General features: G+C 41.7%; 1 protein-coding gene across 6 annotated transcripts in view; it reads left to right on the top strand.

The window, feature by feature from the left end:
• Positions 1-530: 530 nt before the first annotated feature.
• Positions 531-20298, top strand: part of trip12 (thyroid hormone receptor interactor 12) — a 43146-nt gene continuing 23378 nt past the window's right edge. For 4 of the 6 annotated variants that reach the window (XM_084064216.1, XM_084064219.1, XM_084064218.1 and 1 more), the window contains exons 1-15: positions 531-654; positions 4461-4607; positions 7448-7573; positions 8634-9433; positions 12141-12246; positions 15519-15655; positions 15957-16040; positions 16645-16740; positions 17089-17240; positions 17405-17440; positions 17548-17643; positions 17746-17838; positions 19416-19577; positions 19773-19841; positions 19963-20128. In XM_084064216.1, the coding sequence (XP_083920342.1) occupies positions 4510-4607; positions 7448-7573; positions 8634-9433; positions 12141-12246; positions 15519-15655; positions 15957-16040; positions 16645-16740; positions 17089-17240; positions 17405-17440; positions 17548-17643; positions 17746-17838; positions 19416-19577; positions 19773-19841; positions 19963-20128 (2221 nt within the window). In that variant the 5' untranslated portion in view covers positions 531-654; positions 4461-4509. Of the gene's footprint in view, positions 655-2184; positions 2206-4460; positions 4608-7447; positions 7574-8633; positions 9434-12140; positions 12247-15518; positions 15656-15956; positions 16041-16644; positions 16741-17088; positions 17241-17404; positions 17441-17547; positions 17644-17745; positions 17839-19415; positions 19578-19772; positions 19842-19962; positions 20129-20298 lie in introns of those variants that run through there. The other 2 variants (XM_084064217.1, XM_084064221.1) reach the window with 2 other exon arrangements.

Here is a 20298-nt window from a genome sequence, read left to right on the forward strand (position 1 = left end):
GGGGGATCCCAATGTTGTGTCGAATCTTGTAGACCAGGCCCATAGCAAGTTGCTGTACTCTGTCCTCAACCCTGAGCCAACCAACCCTAGCTAAATGAGCAGGGGTTAGATGGGTTGTATGATTGAGGCCAATCTTGTAGCCTTACCAGTTTGTTTTGGGATGTCTGAAGCCTTGTTTTAAGGCCTTAGTGGTGTTGTGATACCATGGGAAGCTGTAGTTGCTTATTAGGGCGTGTTTCCTAATGTTGTTTTAACCAGTGGTTCTCAAACATTTTCATGTCAAGGACCCCCAAAATTAATATTATATTTGTAGAATCAACCTCCTGAAAATAGTTTGTGGCAGAGACTCCCATACAAGATTTTTCGCGTTGCGTTGTGTGCTTGTAGATCGGCTATTTTCAAATGGCCAATGTATTCTAACACCAGTGCTGAGCTCATGTGGCTTCCTTTGGACTTGTTTTCCTAGACCTTGCTGCTTGTTTCTCTCGCGGAACCTGGCAACGCTGGGAAGAATCGCGGCGGAGGTATATTGCAGTAGTTCCAGGCCTCTCAGCTGATGTGAAGGTAGCAGCAGGGCTCAGGCGATAGAGAGAGAGAAAGAGGAGCTGGTGGTGCACTGTCTGTCTGTTACAACTACAACACTGGAACAAATAGGTAACAATGACACAAAACATACTGACATCCTGGCCAACAAACGTCTCTACATCATTGTTGACTATGTAACGAAATACTACGGGGGGGAACGATAATTTGTTGTGTTGTTGCGAAAATATCTCGAGTCATGTTCCTGCTTTGCTGTTTTTTGTGTGTTAGTTGGGAGAAAAAATGTACCAAGAGGCCATTTCGTTTGTTCAGCTAAACTAACGTACAGCGAGCTAAAACTAGCGTGACAGCCCGCAGACAGTCCCGTTAAAAACATCTCCCACCAGCTCACCGTATTGGCGTTTAGAACTATCATTGATTGTGGTCGTTTTGTTTTAAACAATAACCTACTGGCCTCTTGTCGAGTTGGCAGTTATTTGTTAACGCGTTAGCTTGGCGACAACAAGGCTTTGCTAACGTCCATTAGCTTGCAGTGCCACAGCAGCTAGCTGCTATCAGTGTTGCCATGTTTGCTTATTATAAGCGACTTGGGCTTTTTTTCTCTCTGTAAAGTTGCTTGTAAAAATTGGTGGTTATTGCGTTTTTTGGGGTCTTGTTTCTTAAGTGTACTTGCTTATTCAGGCTTTCCAATGTTTTTAATTATTATTTAAAGTGGTTCTCAAATATTTTCACAAGTGTTTTGTGCCCCAGGGAGCATTTGTGTTAGAATGTTTAAAAAAGAAAAAAATCCAAATATTCCACATTTTATTGCAAGAGTTTTAGAAAATGGCAGATCTACAAGCCCGCGACGCGTTATAAGCTCGTATTTCAAACAGCCGATGCAGAATAGGTTTTCAAGTTCTCATGTGGCATATAGTTGCTTCTTTTGGGCTTGTTTTCATCGACCTGGTTGCCTATTTCTCTCACCAAATATGGCAACGCTGCTAGCTGCTACGCTAACTTCACAATGTTTACACGACTATACCCTGTAACCGGATATCGATGCGGTCAACAAATTCTCCTTTAGCCAGATAATCTCAACGAGGAAACTCTTTGTAAATGCTACATAATTGCCACAGGCCATACAGCTTGCATTTATTTATTGACAATCAGCATTAACCCAGTGGACGAATAATAGACATCGGCTGACTCGTTGTATTAAGTCATCTATTTTGTCTTGTAACGTGAACGGGTGATCTGATCAGTGCATGTAAATTAACTTTGTTAATCCGTTTAATCAACTAGCTAGTTAAGCTGCTCGCTTAAATGGCATCGTCGCGACTTGGCTATATAGCGACAGGTCGTGCTAACGGTGGCTAATGCAGAAGTAGTGAATCTGGCCTTTTCGTTAGCAGCAGTTTACCTTGTGATCATCATCATCCTCTCACTAGCCAACGGGTTTGCTAGCTGTGTGTGTTTGTGTTCACGTTGACAGCTGGTAGGAGTTTGATACTGGGCCTGAGGTTGGCTATAGCTAACGAGCTAACGCTGGCCTTTCGATTTTTCGACTCATAAACAAACCCAGACTGGCTCTGCTTGCGCCAGACACTTATTTATGATATAAATATTGATATATTTTTCTCTCAACTGAAGCTTTTGCTGGTCAACCAACTCAATATGCCAGTAAGTGAATAATAATAATAACTTTATTTATATAGCTCCAGACATGAGTCACAAAGTGCTGCACAAACATAGGACAGAATGCACTAAAAAAAAGAAGCAAGAATTTCTCAAAGATAATAAACGAGTCAAAAATAATAAAAAAAGCTAATATAAATGAGTGAAGGAGTCATGTCAACGCACTTCTCCTGCCAGGTTTAAGAGCAGCTCGCGTCGGATTTTTTACTGCTTACATTAACAGCAAACATCTCGTGTGAAGACATTATTAGTCCAACCGATATGCTGCCATTTTCCATGGAACATCTCAGGTGATCGTAATGGTAGTTCTTCTCCACACATATAAGGCAATAATGACCTTTAGTTCTTCTTTGCGAATGCATTTCTTCTCGTGTTTTTGAGGGCGTACTAAGAGGAATGGATGTAGTTGTTTCATGCCTCACATGGTGCATTAAGTGTGATAGTGGGCTCTATTTAATGCACATCCACCCGGTGCGGCAGCTACGCATTTTCATGTCACCACAGCTAACTGAAGTTAGCCCCACGGAACTTAATGTAGGGGTCGCTTTACTATTTGTTTACCACTTTACCCATGTAGATACCGTTACGCTATTAATTAAACACTCAAACCGTTTGATAGCCGTTTTGTTTTGTAACATACAGGGCGTTTACGCGGCTCTGTTAAGAAAAGTGTGCGTTTACTGGCAATAATGTATGGGATTAATAGATTCTGAGGCTAAACATGTTAGCTGGTAATGCTAGCGAATGTAGCAAACTACGTCAGAATTGTAGGCCGCTGTAAATCATGGGGTGTAAAATTCGGAATTCTCTTTGGCATATTAATGTTTTTTGAATGGATATGCGTTTATTGCCGATATTTGCTTCGAACTCTGTACTATGTGCGTTAGTTGATTAAACGCTGTAATCGACTGTGCGACGCCAGTTGTCAGAATGGACGAATAAACAAAGACGAGGATGCACTGTCAATGTAGGCCTAAAATGGCCTTGTGATTTTTCCAAGTGTGGCGTATTTTTTTGAGTAATTATCATGATTTTAGGATCTAATTCCAGATGAAATGCTAAATTCCAGATTGTAAAATATTAAATTGTACCGTACCAACTGTATACACTATTGATAAAACGTCTTAGGTTTATGAAGTTTTGCATTTCATGTTGTAATCTGTCCTAGCAGTTCACTAGCAGGTAGTTTGACTCATGATAATAAGATTAAGCTTAGTTTCTAGAGGAATTTACCCATGCCTGCTAATATGATATCCTGGTGACAATATCCCACAATGCTATGCTGCCACTAATTGTTAGACATCTAAGGATGTTCAATAAGCAGCCCAGAATACACACTTATTATATAACTAGAAATTACGACATGGCTGCTTGACAGTATGATTTTAACTATGGCTCACTTGAGTATTTGTCTTATAGATAAGTACAGATTCCTCAATGGTCTAAAATGAATATTGATAAACATTACGATCTCAGAAGTAAATGCCCTTTTAAAAGCATAGTATGCATTTAATAAGTATTTCTTGTCAATTTGGGTAACTTTGAAGATTCATGTTGATGAAGAGTTATGGCAATCTGTTCATGGTCTTCCTGGTTAGGGTAACCTAACCTCTCTGTCTAGACCAAAACGTGTTAGCAGCCTGACGTAGCAAAAATAAATAATGTGAATCATTCTGAGTTGTTTTTTATCTTAGGATATTTCCACTCATTACGTTTGGTAACCATAGTATAATGTTGCACAAAATAAGTAATGGAGACTCAGTTGTTTGTTTGTTGACTTAGCCTGTGGTATATTGCAGAAGGAAATTGTAGCCATTTTGTTGGACACAGACCCTCAGATCTAGCATTTACAGGGCATTCAAATAGATTTTATTGATTGGCATTGTCGTGTGCTGGTATTGCATTGTTTTCAGTGACCCTGGAAAATGTAAGGACACTTAAAACATCCCACCTATACAAAACAAGTTATTCAGGGTTTTTTATACCTGTAATGGGGCATAGTCTGCGTAATCACTCAGGTTTCAGCCTAGTCGATTGAATATTCTCATTAAAGGTATTTTAAGTCTAGTATTGTTTTTTTGAAGTGGTGAGGTTAGCCACAACGTGAAACTGACGGCAGTTGAAGGATTTAGACAATAGATAAATCATTTGGTTTTGAAGAGAATCGTCAGGTCACCAACGACAACACACACATTCTTTCAGTGCTCATGTGGTTTCTGTCTCTCTTGCTTTCCCTTCAGTGAATGGTAGTGTCTAGAAAGGGTATGTCCCTTCAGGAGAGAGGTGCCAATGTCCAACCGGCCTAATTCCAATCCAGGGGGGTCACTGCGCCGTTCACAGAGGAACACTGCTGCGGCCCAACCACAAGACCACACAGTCACGGGAAGGTGAGTTGACCTGGTCACCCAATCATTTTCAATTCTATTAGACGGTGCATATGGAAAGTTTTCAGACCCTTTCAATTTTTCCACATTTTGTTTCAGACTCAAAATGGATACAATTATTTGCTTTGTCTCATCAATCTATACACCATGCTCCACAATGACGAAGCAAAAACAGTTTTGTTATGTTTGCATTTTCTACATTTCTTAAAAACAAGAAATATTTACTTAATATTTATTTATGTAAGTATTTAGACCCCTGCCCTCACTTAATGCTTGGTTAAACCACCTTCGGCCTGGCCTTGAACGTGACAATCTTGGGTCTCGATTAATCCTACAAGATTGGCACTTTTCTTTTGGAAGTTTCACGCATTCTTGGCAAACTGGTTCAAGTTCAGCCAGGTTGGATAGGAGCATCGGTGCACAACTAATTTCAGGTTTGTCCAGCGATGCGCCACTCAAGAGGTTTCCTGTGTTGTCTTTAACTGGATACAATTGTAAACAATAGCCAAGTCGGAGAATACATCTATATCCATTTGGCCAATCATATGCTTCACTGCAGCTCTCGTGGTATGCTTTGTATCGTTGTCTTGTTCAAATGTAAACCTATTAAGTGGTGCTGCTAGTCGGCATAGAAATACGTCGGTTAAACTATTAGATGACTATAATGACTAGCCAACAAATGCTTTTAATTTTGAAACCATGCCTTTTCAAAGAATAAAATCCCACCGTACTTGGCTGAATTGCTCAAGGTTCTTTATGTCCCTGAGTCGCATCTATAAGGCAGTAATCGAGCAGTTTGAAGTTTTGTAGTCTTACAAACATCACGTAAGGGGAAAATACACACCAGCATGCAACGGCCATCAAAATTCACTGGTGCATACTTTCATTCAGCCAAGTTGGATGAATAATGTTTTTTTTATTTTTATTTCAAATGAGAAATACATGATTTTATAATTGTCATTTGCATTTTTGTAGGATAACCAAACCATGAGCATAATGCATGGTCGCAAACGACTGCTTTTCTACTATATATTTCAATATTTTATTATCTCTTTTTCAGATGAGGTTTGGCCTTATCGACTGAAATGTGCTCAGTTGGCTGTTTTCTGAGTGTTCCCTTAATTTAAGAATAATGGGTAAAATAAAAACACTTCACCCCAGCCTTGAAATCCTGAGCACTGGATTGCTTTATACTCTGTATCCATCTTTCCATCTATCCTAAGTGGTCTACCAGCCCCTGTCGCAGATAAACATGCCTAGATTGCCCACAGCATGATACTTTTACCACTGTTTGTCTGTAGGGATGGTATTAATGAGGTGTTATTCAGTGCCTGGGTTACGCCATACGTAGAGTTCAATCTTCGTTTCATTAGACCAGAGCATCTTGCTTCTTATGGTCTGAGAGTTTTTCAGGTCTCTCTAGACCATATTGACACGACGGCCATTTTGCTATTAAGTTAATGAAATGCCACCCTGTTTTTTCAATGCAAAATTCCAATATGGCCATTGTGTGAATATGGTCTATTGGCAACCAGCTAGCAGGATGTCATGTCATGCTTCAGTTTGACCACTCTACCATTCAGTTAATAATAATTAACTGAGTGGTGGTGGTGGTGCTGCACTTATATTTGTCCTTCTGTAATATTCTTCCGCCCCCACAAAGGAACTCTAGATCTCAGTCATTGTGACCATTGGGTTCTCATTTACCTGTCTGATCCATGCCACCCACCATCCCTGATTACTCAGGTAATAGTCAGTTTGTCTGGGTAGCCAGATCTAGGAAGAACGTTGGTGGTTCCAAATCTCTTCATTTGAGAATGATGGAGGCTACCATGCTTTTGAGCACTTTCAGTCCGTCAGAAATATTCTTGTATCCTTCACCAGATCTCTGGCTTGACGTGATCATGTCTTGCAGGTCTACAGACAGACAATTCTCTAAATCTCATGGCTTGGTTTTCAATCTGACCAACACCATCAACTGTGAGACCTTATATAGACGAGTTTGTCCCTTAGTTATGTCCTAGTAAGTTATGAAGGATCTGAAGGACCATTGGTAGAAGTAGGATGTACCAGAGCTCAATTGCAAGTGTCATAACAAAGATTTGATTAATTCAATGTAAATAGGTTATTTGTAATGAATACAAAACACTCCAAAAATCGATGCTTTGTCATTATGGGGTATTCTGAGTAGATCGATATGAAGAATGTTTTTTTCATCCACTAACATGAGACAGTAACATAAAATGTAGAACATTTGAAAGGTTCTGAAAACTTAACGTATGCACTGTATTCATTGTTGACCGGATTCACGCTTTTCTGAAAATCTGTAATGCATCTTGAGAGTATGGGTTAACCTGACAGTAAAATGTATAACATTAATTTCATTGTGCAGATTTGTCATTTATTTAGTGGTCTGTAACTTGACTATTGACTAGTATGAGATTATAGGTTGTGTTGATAGCCATCAGATTGCCTTAATTTTCTTCTTAGATCAACAGGGATTCTTTTGTGCCGTATTTTGACTTGTATCACAGCTCTCATTTACAACAAAAAGTAATGCCCTTGGGGTATTACTTTTTGTTGTAAATGATATTAAGACCAAGTTTTTGATTGATTGAATACTTTATTAACAGTTTGCAAAAAGTACAGTGGTACAGTTATACAATAATGCTAAAAGGATGACACAAAAGCCCTGGGGGCTTGTTTCCATTGTGGTCCTATGTATTCAATTAATCAAGCTTAAAGTCAAATAAAAACCCTAAGGAATTGATTAAGTTTCATTATGTGGAGTGATTACGCAAACCCACACATGTTGTTTGGTCTTTTAATTTTCAACCTTACAGGTTGCAGTCAGAGCAGGTAAAACATAAAGCAAATTCCCCTCCTGAAAGTAGAAGACCTAATTCTAAGGCTCCCAAAGCCACGCCCAGCTCAGCCTCTGGCCAGTCCAGAGGGCACAGCTCAAGAAGGTACCCCTTCTCTCTACTTGGCACTCAGTATGTGTGCGTGTATATGTGGGGTATGCACTGGGTGTTTTTTTTCTTTTCTTCAAATAAGCATCATACTTGATACAATTCATAAAGAACTCTTCTCCATTTGTTTGTACCTTTTTTAGGGATGGGACGTTTAAATGGTTAACCGTGTACACAAAAAAATCTATCTGTTAAAACGAATTAACCAAAAATGTAAAATAACCCATTTTAATCATATAAAAATATATTGAATGTAATTCTAACTCATACAAGACTATTAATAGTATTACATGCTCATTCTGTTTTTAAAGTGACTGTCAGCAGTTCTCAGACTGGATTAATTGGTTCTAAAATTGCTTCATTCAATTATGTGATGCACACTGATTTTTTTTAATTTTAACCACAGTGAGGTGCCAATATGTGTTACTAGTAGTGACAGCTGAACCACTCTACTCTTTTCAGAGCCATGCAATTAACTTTAACTTTATCCATTAATACAATTCATGAATCAAATTTCCAATATTGCTGGCTGCCATGAAATCTATATAATGACAGCAAAACGAGGTTCACGTTAAGGGATAAACAAGGCTTTCTATTCTACACATAAACATAGATATGTTTTACTAATGTTTTTAATGGTCTGTCTTTTAAAATGGATACGTTTCCAGAAAGACTAAAGACTGTTTAACTTTATTTATTTTAAATATTGTTGTATGATCTGTTGGTAATGAGACATTTGGCTTTGTTAGCTGGGATAAAGCACTGACTTAATTTGCGTTACATACAGTACAATACAGTAGCTTTGTCAACACTGGTGCTGTGCACTGCAAAGTTAATTATTAAATATGATGTCACACTATGATTTTAACGCTAACACCCCCAAGAGTACATATTTACCCCCCAAAAATGCCTAAACGCCCATCCCTAGCATCGTTTTTATTTTCCTCTGTAGATCTGAATGAGGTTGAATGAGGCATTGTATATGATGACTTTTATCATTGAAAGTTTGAGCAATGTCCTAAGATGGGCTCTTTTTCCTTTCCCACACTCTTGACAGAAGCGGTCTCACTCTTTCCGTGGCTTCATTTGTGCTTCAAGACGACCCAGAGGCTGCAGGGACATCGGAGCAAGAGCGCCCAGGCCACCAGTCAAAGAGCAAAAGTACCCGAGGGCTAAAGCGAAGTTTGGCCTCTGACCACAATAGTACCTATAGCCCAACCCCTTCTAAGAAGTCCAAATCACTCCCACCACTCCCGCCACCCAGCGAACATACAGTTGAGACCAAGAAGGGCCCGACCAAGTCTAAGAAGAGACCTCAGGCATCAGAGCCACCTGCATCTTCAGGTCGAGGCCAGAGCAAGAAGAGCGGGGCCTCTGGGCCCTCCCCCTCACAGAAACGGAAGAAAGCAGACTCCCTCCCCGCTCTGAGCAGCACTGCTGGGTCCCTCCCCAACCGTACAGAGGGCAGAACTGCAAAACCCACCAAGCTGGCTTCTAAATCGGCCGCCTCAGCCAAAGCTGGGTGTAGCACCGTGACGGACTCCTCTTCTTCAGCCTCCACATCTTCCTCCTCCTCCTCTTCCACAGGCATCAATAACACCGCCCCACAGGGTGCCCGGGTCAAACAGGGCAAAGACCAGAACAAGGCACGCCGTTCTCGTTCAGCCTCCAGCCCTTCTCCCCGCCGAAGCACCCGTGACAAGGAGCAGGCCAAAGCTGCCGGCTCTTCCAAATTCGAGTGGGCAGCCCGCTTCAACCCCAAAGTCAACCTGCCAAAGCCCAAACTGTCCCTACCCGGATCCTCCAAGACTGAGACCTCTAAGCCTGGGCCCTCAGGATTACAGGCCAAACTAGCAAGTAAGTGACAATTGTTTATTTGTTTGTAGTTTCAGAAAAAATGCCAAGTAAAATAGGCATATTTTGAAGCAACAGGAAAAGATTTGCCGCTGTTTGGCCATGTAGCTATTTCCCATCTTGCTGCCATCCATTTTATAGGACCACTTTATATTATTTTCCCTCTCATCCAGTGATGAAAAACGACGAGATGGAGTTGGTTGAAGGATAGTGTGTTAGTGTCATGTGTTTTACATACGCAACGCACGCACGCTTGCATATGTACATATGCGTACATGAGAGTGTGTTTGTTTGTGTAAACTTGCCATATTGATGTTTATAAGTTAAGGAGAGGATTATTACAGGAGTATTCTGGCTAGAGTTTAGATGGTCAAGAGTGTTGTTGCTGTGGGGATGGGATAGAGGTTACGTCTCTGGGATTAAATGTCACAGGATCTGTGGTCCTAGCAGTGTCACAGCTTTAGTTTCAGAAGCCCTATTGGGACCTGATACGGCTGGTGTTACTGCCTCTCACTGAAGGCACAAACACACACACACACAAACACACACTACTGGGAAAAGCCCCGCAGACACTCAGTTGTCATTAGCAGCATGGTGGCTATGTACACATACACAGGGATAAAGCGGAAAACAAACCTCCATGCATGTAGCCTAAGTGATATGACACTTATGTGCACGCATTACAGATAAACACATTTGCTCACCCCTTTCTCATTGCTCACATAGTCAGCCATGTGTGGTGGGGGGTTAGTTATGTGTCTAGCTCACAGAAGAGCTTGCAGGCTTCACCAGGAGCAGAGGGACTGGCTCAGATTTCAGCCTGTGTCAAAAACGGTGGACTAGAACTGGAGGACTTATAAATTCAGCTGAAGGCTGTTCATTGTGGAACAAATGGTCATTGTACAGGTAGGGCAGGCAGACATTTGGGACCGTATATTCATAAGCAGTTCTCGAAACGTGAGTACTGATCATAACATTTACAGTATGTGGTCAAGGGACTCTACTGATCCATGCACTGTACTCGCTATCATAGAAGTAGTATGAAAGTGTGCTGAGTGAGTGCTTGATATTTACAAGTTTCATGAGCAATACAGTTGGCATTGAGGAATTCATTCCCTATGCTAGCAGTGCATAGTCTGGCTACATTGTGTTGTGGGAATTGTGTTATGGGACGGAGCTTGTTGATTGAAGGTCAAATTCAGTTTGTATAGGCTCTTATGGAAAGTAGAGCGATTGCATACCAAATACCAACTGCTGCAGTTGAATGGTTTTTGTGCATTAATAGAATGCGTGGTTCATAAATGCACAGTATGTAAGTGACTCAGTGAGCGTTAGCTGATCAGTTCAACCTTTGGGCAAGCCGCTCTGGCTAGCGAAGGAAAGGGATGGTAACTGAGGCAGGGCAGCGCGTGCCATGGGACCTGGCCCCAAATGGTCAGACCCCTCCCTAAGTTGATCTGACTGCCTGGCTGGCTGGTCCACCAGCTGACCCGCAACACATTTCAGGGTGAGGAAAGACATGACATGTAGCCCTGTAGTTTTCTTTAGCCTTTTCTTAGGCTTGCCATTACTGCCCTTTCTTGGCTTTTGTCACACACTCATCCTTTCACCCATGGCTTGCTTCAGTCACTCTCAACAGAGATTGTAATGGTGAGTAGTAGTCGTCATGCCGAATGTTTGTATGGTGCTCCTGTGAGAGAAACACGGTGGCAAAATTTTAACCGTGCTGGTACTGTACATTGAAGGTTAGAGGTCATCCAACATTGCAATTTTAGTTATTTTTCTCATATCCTTTAACTTGTTATTCACTTGTCGTTAAAGTTTTTGCAAATAGTTTTGTGGTACATTTAGCCGCACAGGTTTCACATGAAGGTTGTCCTGTCATATGGGCATAGTGAAGTTTCTATTAATACTCTGCTGGATGGGGGCACAGGGCTCTAAACAACTCTACAGCTACTGCTGTCTAGACCCATCACTGTTTTGAATGGTGACCCTAGCTGCACCAGTCCTTGCTCTCGCAGCCATGTGGTCTTGTTTTCAATAGTCTTGATTTCAATAGTCGAAAGAGTGTGTTCGGCTGTTCGCACAGCGCGTTTTCCAATCGCCATCTTTTATTACATTAAAACTATGGGGAGTGAATGCCAAACTCTCTGAAAATGGCCACCCCCTTGAAAGCGCTGAGCTACTTTTTTTGGCAGTTGAGAAAAGATAAAATTAAAAAAGCTCTGTTATGGACTGTTTTTCTTTTGTTGTAGTTGTAGTGGGTCATTGTAAAAACAGATTTTGCATTGAGTGACCTGCTCTTTGAGTGTATATACAGTATATGACTATATACAAAACAAAAAAAGCTATCGACAGCACTTTTTCCACACTGAACACGCCCCAACTGCACTGCAATGATAACAATATATAAGAGGCTCTTTTCTCTTGTTGCAGAGCTTGTCACCTCTTTATGTACCATAGTCAAATGTGCTTGCTCCACCCAAAACATATTTGAGTTTGCCTTTTGTGTTCAATAATTAAACCCAGCCATTCGCCCCAACTTGGGGTTATGGGTGCCTTAGTTTTCTCAAGTAAGTTGGCCACAAACCACTGTAATAAGTAGCCTTTATGTATCAATTGAGCTATGCACTGTGGATATTGTGTTTGATGCTTGCCCGTGGTATGTAGTCCATAAGAGATTGTAACTGTGCTGTGTTATTTCATTTAGGTTTGAGGAAGTCCACTAAGAAGCGCAGCGAGTCTCCTCCAGCAGAGCTCCCCAGTTTTCGGCGGAGCACACGCCAGAAGACCACGGGCTCCTGTGCCAGCACCAGGTACTGGTCACACGGGACTTCAAGTTGTACAAATAAGAAAAGAAATGGCAGTCTTTTGGTAACAAACGATAGAGAGCAGCCCTTAACCACTTAAACCCTCTAGTCTTAGTGAAACGGACGGAGTTGCAATTTAGTTAGACTGTTTTTTTTCCGTCTACACTACAACAGATCTCCAATCTACATGCTCACAGCGCATTGCAATGCATCTGCGTTAAATTTGCCAACGTTTTGCTGGTAGATAAGAAACTCATGAGGGCTGAAAAAGTTTCAGGGCATGGCTTGAATATTTACCTGGAAATGTATAGCGGCCTGTCAGAGTAAAACTGTTAACATTTAATGACATCCAACTGCAATCCAATCTAAATGCAAGACAACTCAACTAACACTGTCGGCTTCTCTGAAGTGAACATTTTGTCCAAATAGGAAATTTATTTTTTGTAGGACACATTACTTTTGAAATGTTTGTGTTACCATCCAGACTATTATCCTACCGGTATATTAAAATTGCGTTGTGGGTTGACTGGGGGCATCACAAACGTAACAGGCCCATATATGGACACTATTCTGGCACGCTAACATTTATAAACCTTGCTGATGTCACACTGTGATATTACAAACTCAAGAAGATTGCCTATGTAGACTATTTGGCACACAAGTGATTTATTTTTATTTATCAGGGACAGTGCACATTAACACAATTACCGGCAATACCGAGATATCTCGGGATATCAAATCCACCCGTTACCCGCCTATCCCGAGATATCTCGGGATCGGCTTTTTATGTGGTTTAATAACGATCGCGGTACATTTCGGTACCATCCTTGATTTTTTTCTCTTCCCATGACGCTTTTGTTTTCCGGTTCAGTTTTTATCTTGAAAAAACAGTTTTTTCCTGGTTTTGGCTAAACATCATGGTTTAAAAAACGAATGGTAAGCTCCGGTTGTATTTTATTTTCTTTGATCGACGAACAGTTATCCTCTTTGTGTTTACGAACGATCTGATAGCCGATCGGATGCTAAGCTAATCTAAGATGGCCGGTGGGGAGGGGCGGAAATCACGTCACAGCCAAACGGATATGACGTTTGCAGCCTGTTTGAGCCGCTGAAATCACAGAAGACGAAAGAAAAACCTAAACACTATGAGGGCTCGTACGTCCGTCGTCTTTGTTTATAAACGCCATCAGATCGCGGATTTTAATGGATCTAAATTTTTTGTGACCGGTTCAAAAGGTTATAAAACTCAAATGTCTGGCAGTGGGTGAGTACATAATGAATAAACTCTGGCGGTGAATGTGTTAATCAACATGTCAGTTTTCACATCCACGTTATTGAGCCAGAGTTAGCTAAGTCCCTGAGCAGGGTGTTACAAAGTGGTGGTATAGTTATCCATACAAAAACAGACATCAATACAAGACAAGTAGACATAGTACAAGAGACAAAACAAATACAGTAAAATATGAGAAAAGACACCAGTGACAAATGGAGCTGATAATTACCCAGTAGTTTCGATGCGCCATGAAATTGTGGAGAGGTTGGTTGGTTCAAGCTCATGCCACAGTGAGTAACAAACATGACCTTGGTAAATGCAGTAGGCTAATATGATGATTTATTAATACAACTGTGTTGCTCGCTAGAAAATAGGCTATCTACAAGCGCACAATGAGCATGATGTTTGAACGTTTTGAACGTCCCTATTAGTTGCTAAAAGAAACAGACCCTGTTCAGTGGGCTGATATTGTTTAGATGAGTGAGGTTCAGATAAACGAAATTCTACTGAAGTATTTTGATTGTGGTGTTAGTGTTTCCCCATTCATTGTACAGGCATGGCACCAAGCCGAGAGAATTAAAACCAGGCCAAAGGAATTCTTAACAGAATGTTAAAAATAACGCAGGTTCTCCTTTGATTTACTCCGGGCATCTGAGATGCACCAGAGGACACATTAATGGGCTCACTGGTTAGCAAATGTAATACAGGCTTAGAAAACAGTCTTCATCCATGAAAGTTTACACAACACTGCATTTTACGATCTGTCATCAGTTATGAGTAAAACAAGGAGTAATGTTCCTTTTTCTCATGTCAAGTATAAAACAAGGAGTAATGTTACTGGAACACTGATTTGTGCAAAAAAAAAATATCCCTAAGGCCCTGGACAATAGTACGTTGATCGTTTATAGCGTTTTATGTGTTTTGTCATAAAATATTGAACATAATATTTTGAGCACCTCAGAAAATGTGTAGCTCCAACGGTTTAGAAGATAGAGCCATGTTGGAAGTAGCACACAGGGTGTGGTCATTTTTAAAGGGGCGTGGTCATTTTTGGGTGTTTCGTCCTGAATAGAGAATTTCTCACAGTTCCTAAGTTGTTCCTTGGGGTCATATTAGCCAAAAACAGTTGAGATATTCTCTCCTAAATTAAGTGCATATCCTAGCCAGGTCCTCTACTATGTCAACTATTGGTAATAACTCTTAAGTTATAATGACTATAGGTAATACAACTTTTTGAATTCTATCACATGACATAAATGTAATAGCATCACATGCCATTCTGCGTAACATAACATGCAGTCTGCAAACCTGTGATGCAAGTTAGGGGTGCCTGATGGCTCAGCCAGTTAGTTCAGACCATTATGCTCCTTGTGAGCATGAGGAGTGAGGACCCTGGTCAGAATCCAACCCCCATCTTGTCTTGCATGTCTCTCATCCGTCTACCTTTGGTTTCCTGTTTGTCTACACATGAAGTAAAGCATAAAAACTATTAAAAAAAACGAAAACATATTATGAATGGCAATGGGAGACGGGATATCTTTCTATCAATACACACAAGGTGGATGTTTGCAGCAACAGACAGGATGGGTAGCCCTAACCAATAACAATGTATCCCATACACTCCAGCTCACCTTTTTCGGATCATTTCACTAGGTCTGAGCAGTAGCTTAATATACATTAGACAGCGTGTTCTCTGTTAAATACAGTTTTCTCTGCTTTTGGCGTTCGGCATAGGAGGATGACATTTTATTGTATAAAAGTACATGCATTTTGGTGTGGTGTTTGAGGCTTTTTAGGAAAAGTGCATAGCACTTATACATGCCTGTAGGAAACGCATAATTTTGCCCAGATGACACCTCTGGTAGCCATCCTTGGTGCCAAAACAAATTGAGCAGAAAACAGAAACATGACTGTATATTTCTCTACAATGGCTGACTGTATAATGCTTTCTACTTTGATATGCTATTACTCATCACCACAACCTGTTCTGCTGTCCTTTCTTCAGTCGGCGGGGCTCAGGCCTGGGCAAGCGCGGGGCAGCCGACGCTCGCCGACAGGAGAAAATGGCCGACTCTGATAACAACCAGGACGGGGCCAACTCGTCGGCCGCACGCACTGACGAGGCACCACAAGGGGCTTCAGGTGCGTAACAGCTTTTCACTCCATAACAAACTTGAACCTGGCCCTTGCCCAGTGTGCAGTTAAAACATTTGACTATGAAGTATTTGCAGCATTTGTTTTGCGTAAACAGCAAAGGGCTGCTGCAATAGAGCTATGTCCACACATAATAAATTAGGTCATCAGCTTGGAAGACCCTGCTGTTTCCTAAGTAGCCATGAACAATCTGGGGATGATCACTGTTAGTTCAATCACAGATTAGTCTTGGTTTAGATTAACACTTCATCCTTGTGCCATCCTTTTTCCCCCTTTTTTATATATCCAGCTTCTAGCTCAGTTGCTGGAGCCGTAGGCATGACCACCTCTGGAGAGAGTGAGTCTGATGACTCTGAAATGGGCAGGCTGCAAGGTAAGTAGATGGGAATACTTTAATATTTTATTTAAGGTTTGTGCATGAATTCAATATTAATTAACCCTTATCGCCACTAGTGGAACGAGCTGGTTGAATATGTCCCCTCCATGAATATGTGTGAATATGTCCTAAGTTATGTGGCTATATCGCGCATCAACACCACAGACAGTGTGTCCTTCCATTTAGATAACAAGCTACCGTATGCTACCATGGGTAACGTAACAGTGTGTAGTCTTTTCACCACAAATGCCATTTACGCTCTCTGGCACGCCTCAGATTTCTCTTTGGTCAGCCATCCATTTATTTCCAATTTATTAAAATGAGGTCTAGCTGGCTCTACTGAAGGTGCTACCCAGGTGCTAACGTTGTAGCACTGGCTGATATCTTGTGTTCTTGGAGAATGTCAAACTATATACTCTTTCAGATCAATGCTGTGCCAACTTATTCTAACCACCATCCATTGTGTTGAAAGGTGGAGTCGCTAGGTGTACTATACATTAAAATTGTTCTCCATCCTGATGGAAATGCCTGTGGTGTACAGTATGTGTGCGTGTATGAGCATGCAGTTTATTTAAGTACATTTCTTTTTGTTCATGTCTAGCTCTGTTGGAGGCCAGGGGTCTCCCACCACATCTCTTTGGGCCCCTTGGGCCTCGCATGTCACAGCTGTTCCACAGGACCATAGGAAGTGGAGCCAGTGAGTACTACCTCCTCAACTTTTAAAGTTGTCGTGTTACACCAGTGTTAAAATAAAATATGTACTTTTTTATTCTCATTTACGTTTGAAACTATTGATTATCTTCTTAGCAATTATTTGCTTGGTTACTTTTTTCAAATGTATATTTTGTCGCACAATGTTAAAAAAATATAGCAAATAATTACAACTACAATCTCACAACGCATTGAATTGTGACTCTTTGTATTGTAGATTGACTATTGTCACAATATAAAAAAATAAATAGGAATAGATTAAATCAATAAATTGAAAGTGTTGCACCCCTGGCCTACTCATCATGGTTCTCTCGGGAACCCCCTTTCTTCCCAGGCTCCAAAGCTCAGCAGCTGCTGCAAGGCCTGCAGGCCACAGGTGATGAGTCCCAGCAGCTCCAGGCTGCCATTGAGATGTGTCAATTGTTGGTGATGGGCAATGAAGAGACACTGGGAGGATTCCCTGTCAAGAGTGTGGTGCCCGCATTGGTGAGCATTCTGGCTTATAGATTTACACATAGATTTACACCTGGTCTATCAAGTCTATGTTCAACTCTGGATGTTTGCTTGTGTTAAAATGCGAACATTGACAACCTTATGTTGCTCTAATCATTCCATGATTTCAGCATTTTAACGCCCACTTTCCTTCACAGATCACGTTGTTACAAATGGAGCATAACTTTGATATTGTGAGTATTATATGTGCCCTTTATTTTATTTGTAGAATCTTTTCTCTTCATATTCATTTTGTATCGTCACTGTATTCTTTATGATGTACCTTGTTTTACGCATACAGATGAACCATGCCTCCCGCGCTCTCACATACATGATGGAGGCACTGCCTCGATCCTCTGCCGTGGTGGTCGATGCCATTCCTGTCTTCCTGGAAAAGGTGAGACATCCACCTCTCCACTGCTCAGGCCTTTCATGTCTTGTTTATTTGCAATGGTAGCCCTTAGATATGCTAATGCTCTTTCCCACTTTTATTTTATAGCTTCAGGTGATCCAGTTCATTGACGTAGCAGAGCAGGCACTAACTGCCTTGGAAATGTTGTCAAGGCGACACAGTAAAGCCATCCTGCAGGCTGTAAGTGTTAATCTCACTATTCCCTGTTTTTCTTGTTAACACCTGTATCTCCCCTGCACCCCCATTGAATTTGTTTTGTGTAAGGCCTAGCCAGTATCTGAAGCCCTTTACTACCTCTCCAACCCTAAAGAGATCAGTCCTTGGCATCCTCCTATAATTTGACAAACCTCTGTAGTCGTGTAGTCGTCGTGTCTGTAGTCGTCTCATGGTGAAGCTGCCCGGTTCTCCTCAGTGGCTGGAGCAATTGCTCTGATTTTGCTCACAGCCATTGACCATTACCATCTGAACGTAACTGCGAAGCCCGTTTTTCAATTTCATCAAATCTCAGCTGTTTATTAGCGTTTAAAAAAAACAACCGGAGATCAAACTGCGTCGCGGCTCCGTGGTGTGTGTGGGGGGGGGGGAGGGAGGGTTGGGAGATGATCGCACCACAACTCGGGTCCGCGGCCGTGTATGCGCGGACACACACGTGCGCATGCACGTTGGGGAGGCACATGTCAAGAATGTACATTATATGTGTTCGCGCGACGGCCGTGTGTGTGTGTTCGCGACGGGGGACGGCTCTGGCCGCATGAGGATGTACCGTTGTGTGTGTGTGTGTGCGCGTGTGTGTTGGCGACGGGGGATGGCTCCTGCTGTTACATCTATATATGCGCGGGTGTTTGTGTGTGTTCTGTGCCTCCACAACGCGGCGACGGGATATGCGTGTGTGTACACACTACAAACTCAATTTCCATCTCTGATAAACTGTCGGCTCACAGCGCATAAGCCAAACTGCACACTTTGGGTGCTCATATCCCCCTACGGGTATGGTCTAGTAGATCTAATGCTAATTGCGTTTTTCCATATGTAGTATCAGCTTGCCTCGCCTTTACTCTGCTCAGCCTATCAAAGCATTTCCCTCGTACTCGGACCCCTGTGTAGTACCCCCTCCCCCTGGAGTTGCTCATCCTTTAGCGACATCCCCATGACAACTACCCTCTGTGCTCAGTCTACTCTCTAATCCATAATAGGGATAAGCTAATGCTAAGTGGAAACAATGTATTTTTAACCTGTACACCCCATAAACACTTTTTTGAAATGTTTCGGCAAAAAATTGTCCTTGCAATTCCTCCACATTGGTTCATTTCTCGTTTGGGACATCGAGTTAAAATGTGTCTTAATCGTAGAAGAGTGCAAGGAAAAGAGACACTCCCAGAGGCTCCTTATAACACAGACAAACACAATCCAGACTCTTCTCCCTGATTTATAACACATCAGAAATTACACACGGGAGAAATCCTCACAAAGAGAAGATACAAAATACAAATGTAAATAAAACGATAAAGGGTGGCCATAACAACAAAAACATGACTCAAGCTTCCACGGATAGAATTGTAGTTCCGAAACGCTTAAAGTCTGCTGCTTTATTTGAAATCCAGACCCCAATATAAGTATAACCTCGATAGACTGACCTCTTCTACTATTGAACTGTTTCACAATATACCCTTTTGTCCCCTGGACTAGCATTAATTTTTAAACCACTTGATGAAGTCATTATGCACTTTTCTCTCCTTGTTTCTATTGCTTCTGTTTAGGGTGGGCTTGCAGACTGTCTGTTGTACCTAGAGTTCTTCAGCATCAATGCTCAGAGGAATGCCTTGGCCATTGCAGCCAACTGCTGCCAGAGCATCACCCCAGACGAGTTCCACTTTGTTGCTGATTCTCTGCCACTGTTGACTCAGAGACTCACACACCAGGTGCTCGATCAACCCTGTCAACAACCAGTGAACTATAACCTAAATTGAGTTACCAAGTTACAAAGTGCCAAATGTGTTGAATTATTTTCATAAGCAAGGCCTGGAAAACCCTATGTAATGTCTAACCAGTACATTTTTAAGTGTCTCTTACAGTAGAGATTTATTAATTTGTGTACGCATTTAACCCCTCTCCAGGATAAGAAATCCGTCGAAAGCACTTGTCTCTGTTTTGCCAGACTGGTGGACAACTTTCAGCATGAGGAGGTATGTTTATGTGCCTCTATTATTGAGGCCTCTTCCATGTTTGCATTGAGTGTTTTGCGTTCTGACCTTGCCACCACACTAATGAGCTTATGTGTCAATATGTGTGTGTTTGACCCAACAGAACCTGCTGCAGCAGGTGGCCTCACGGGACTTACTGACCAACATTCAGCAGCTGCTGGTGGTGACTCCCCCTGTGCTCAGCTCGGGGATGTTCATCATGGTGGTGCGCATGTTCTCCCTCATGTGCTCCAACTGCCCCTGCCTGGCTGTGCAGCTCATGAAACAAAGTGAGTCACTTCACTGTCATGCCTGAAGATCCATGTTCATATACTGTATGAGCACACACATTCTCAGCGTCCAACACATTGCACATGTCAACTCTTGATTGCCTGTGGATAAATTGTTCACACTAGAGTAAAGTCTCAAAGAGCAGTTTATTTTGTTTTAGTAATTTCAG

This window comes from Gymnoscopelus microlampas (genome assembly GCF_963454915.1).
Source record: "Gymnoscopelus microlampas genome assembly, chromosome: 8".
NCBI classification, from domain to species: Eukaryota; Metazoa; Chordata; class Actinopteri; order Myctophiformes; family Myctophidae; genus Gymnoscopelus; species Gymnoscopelus microlampas.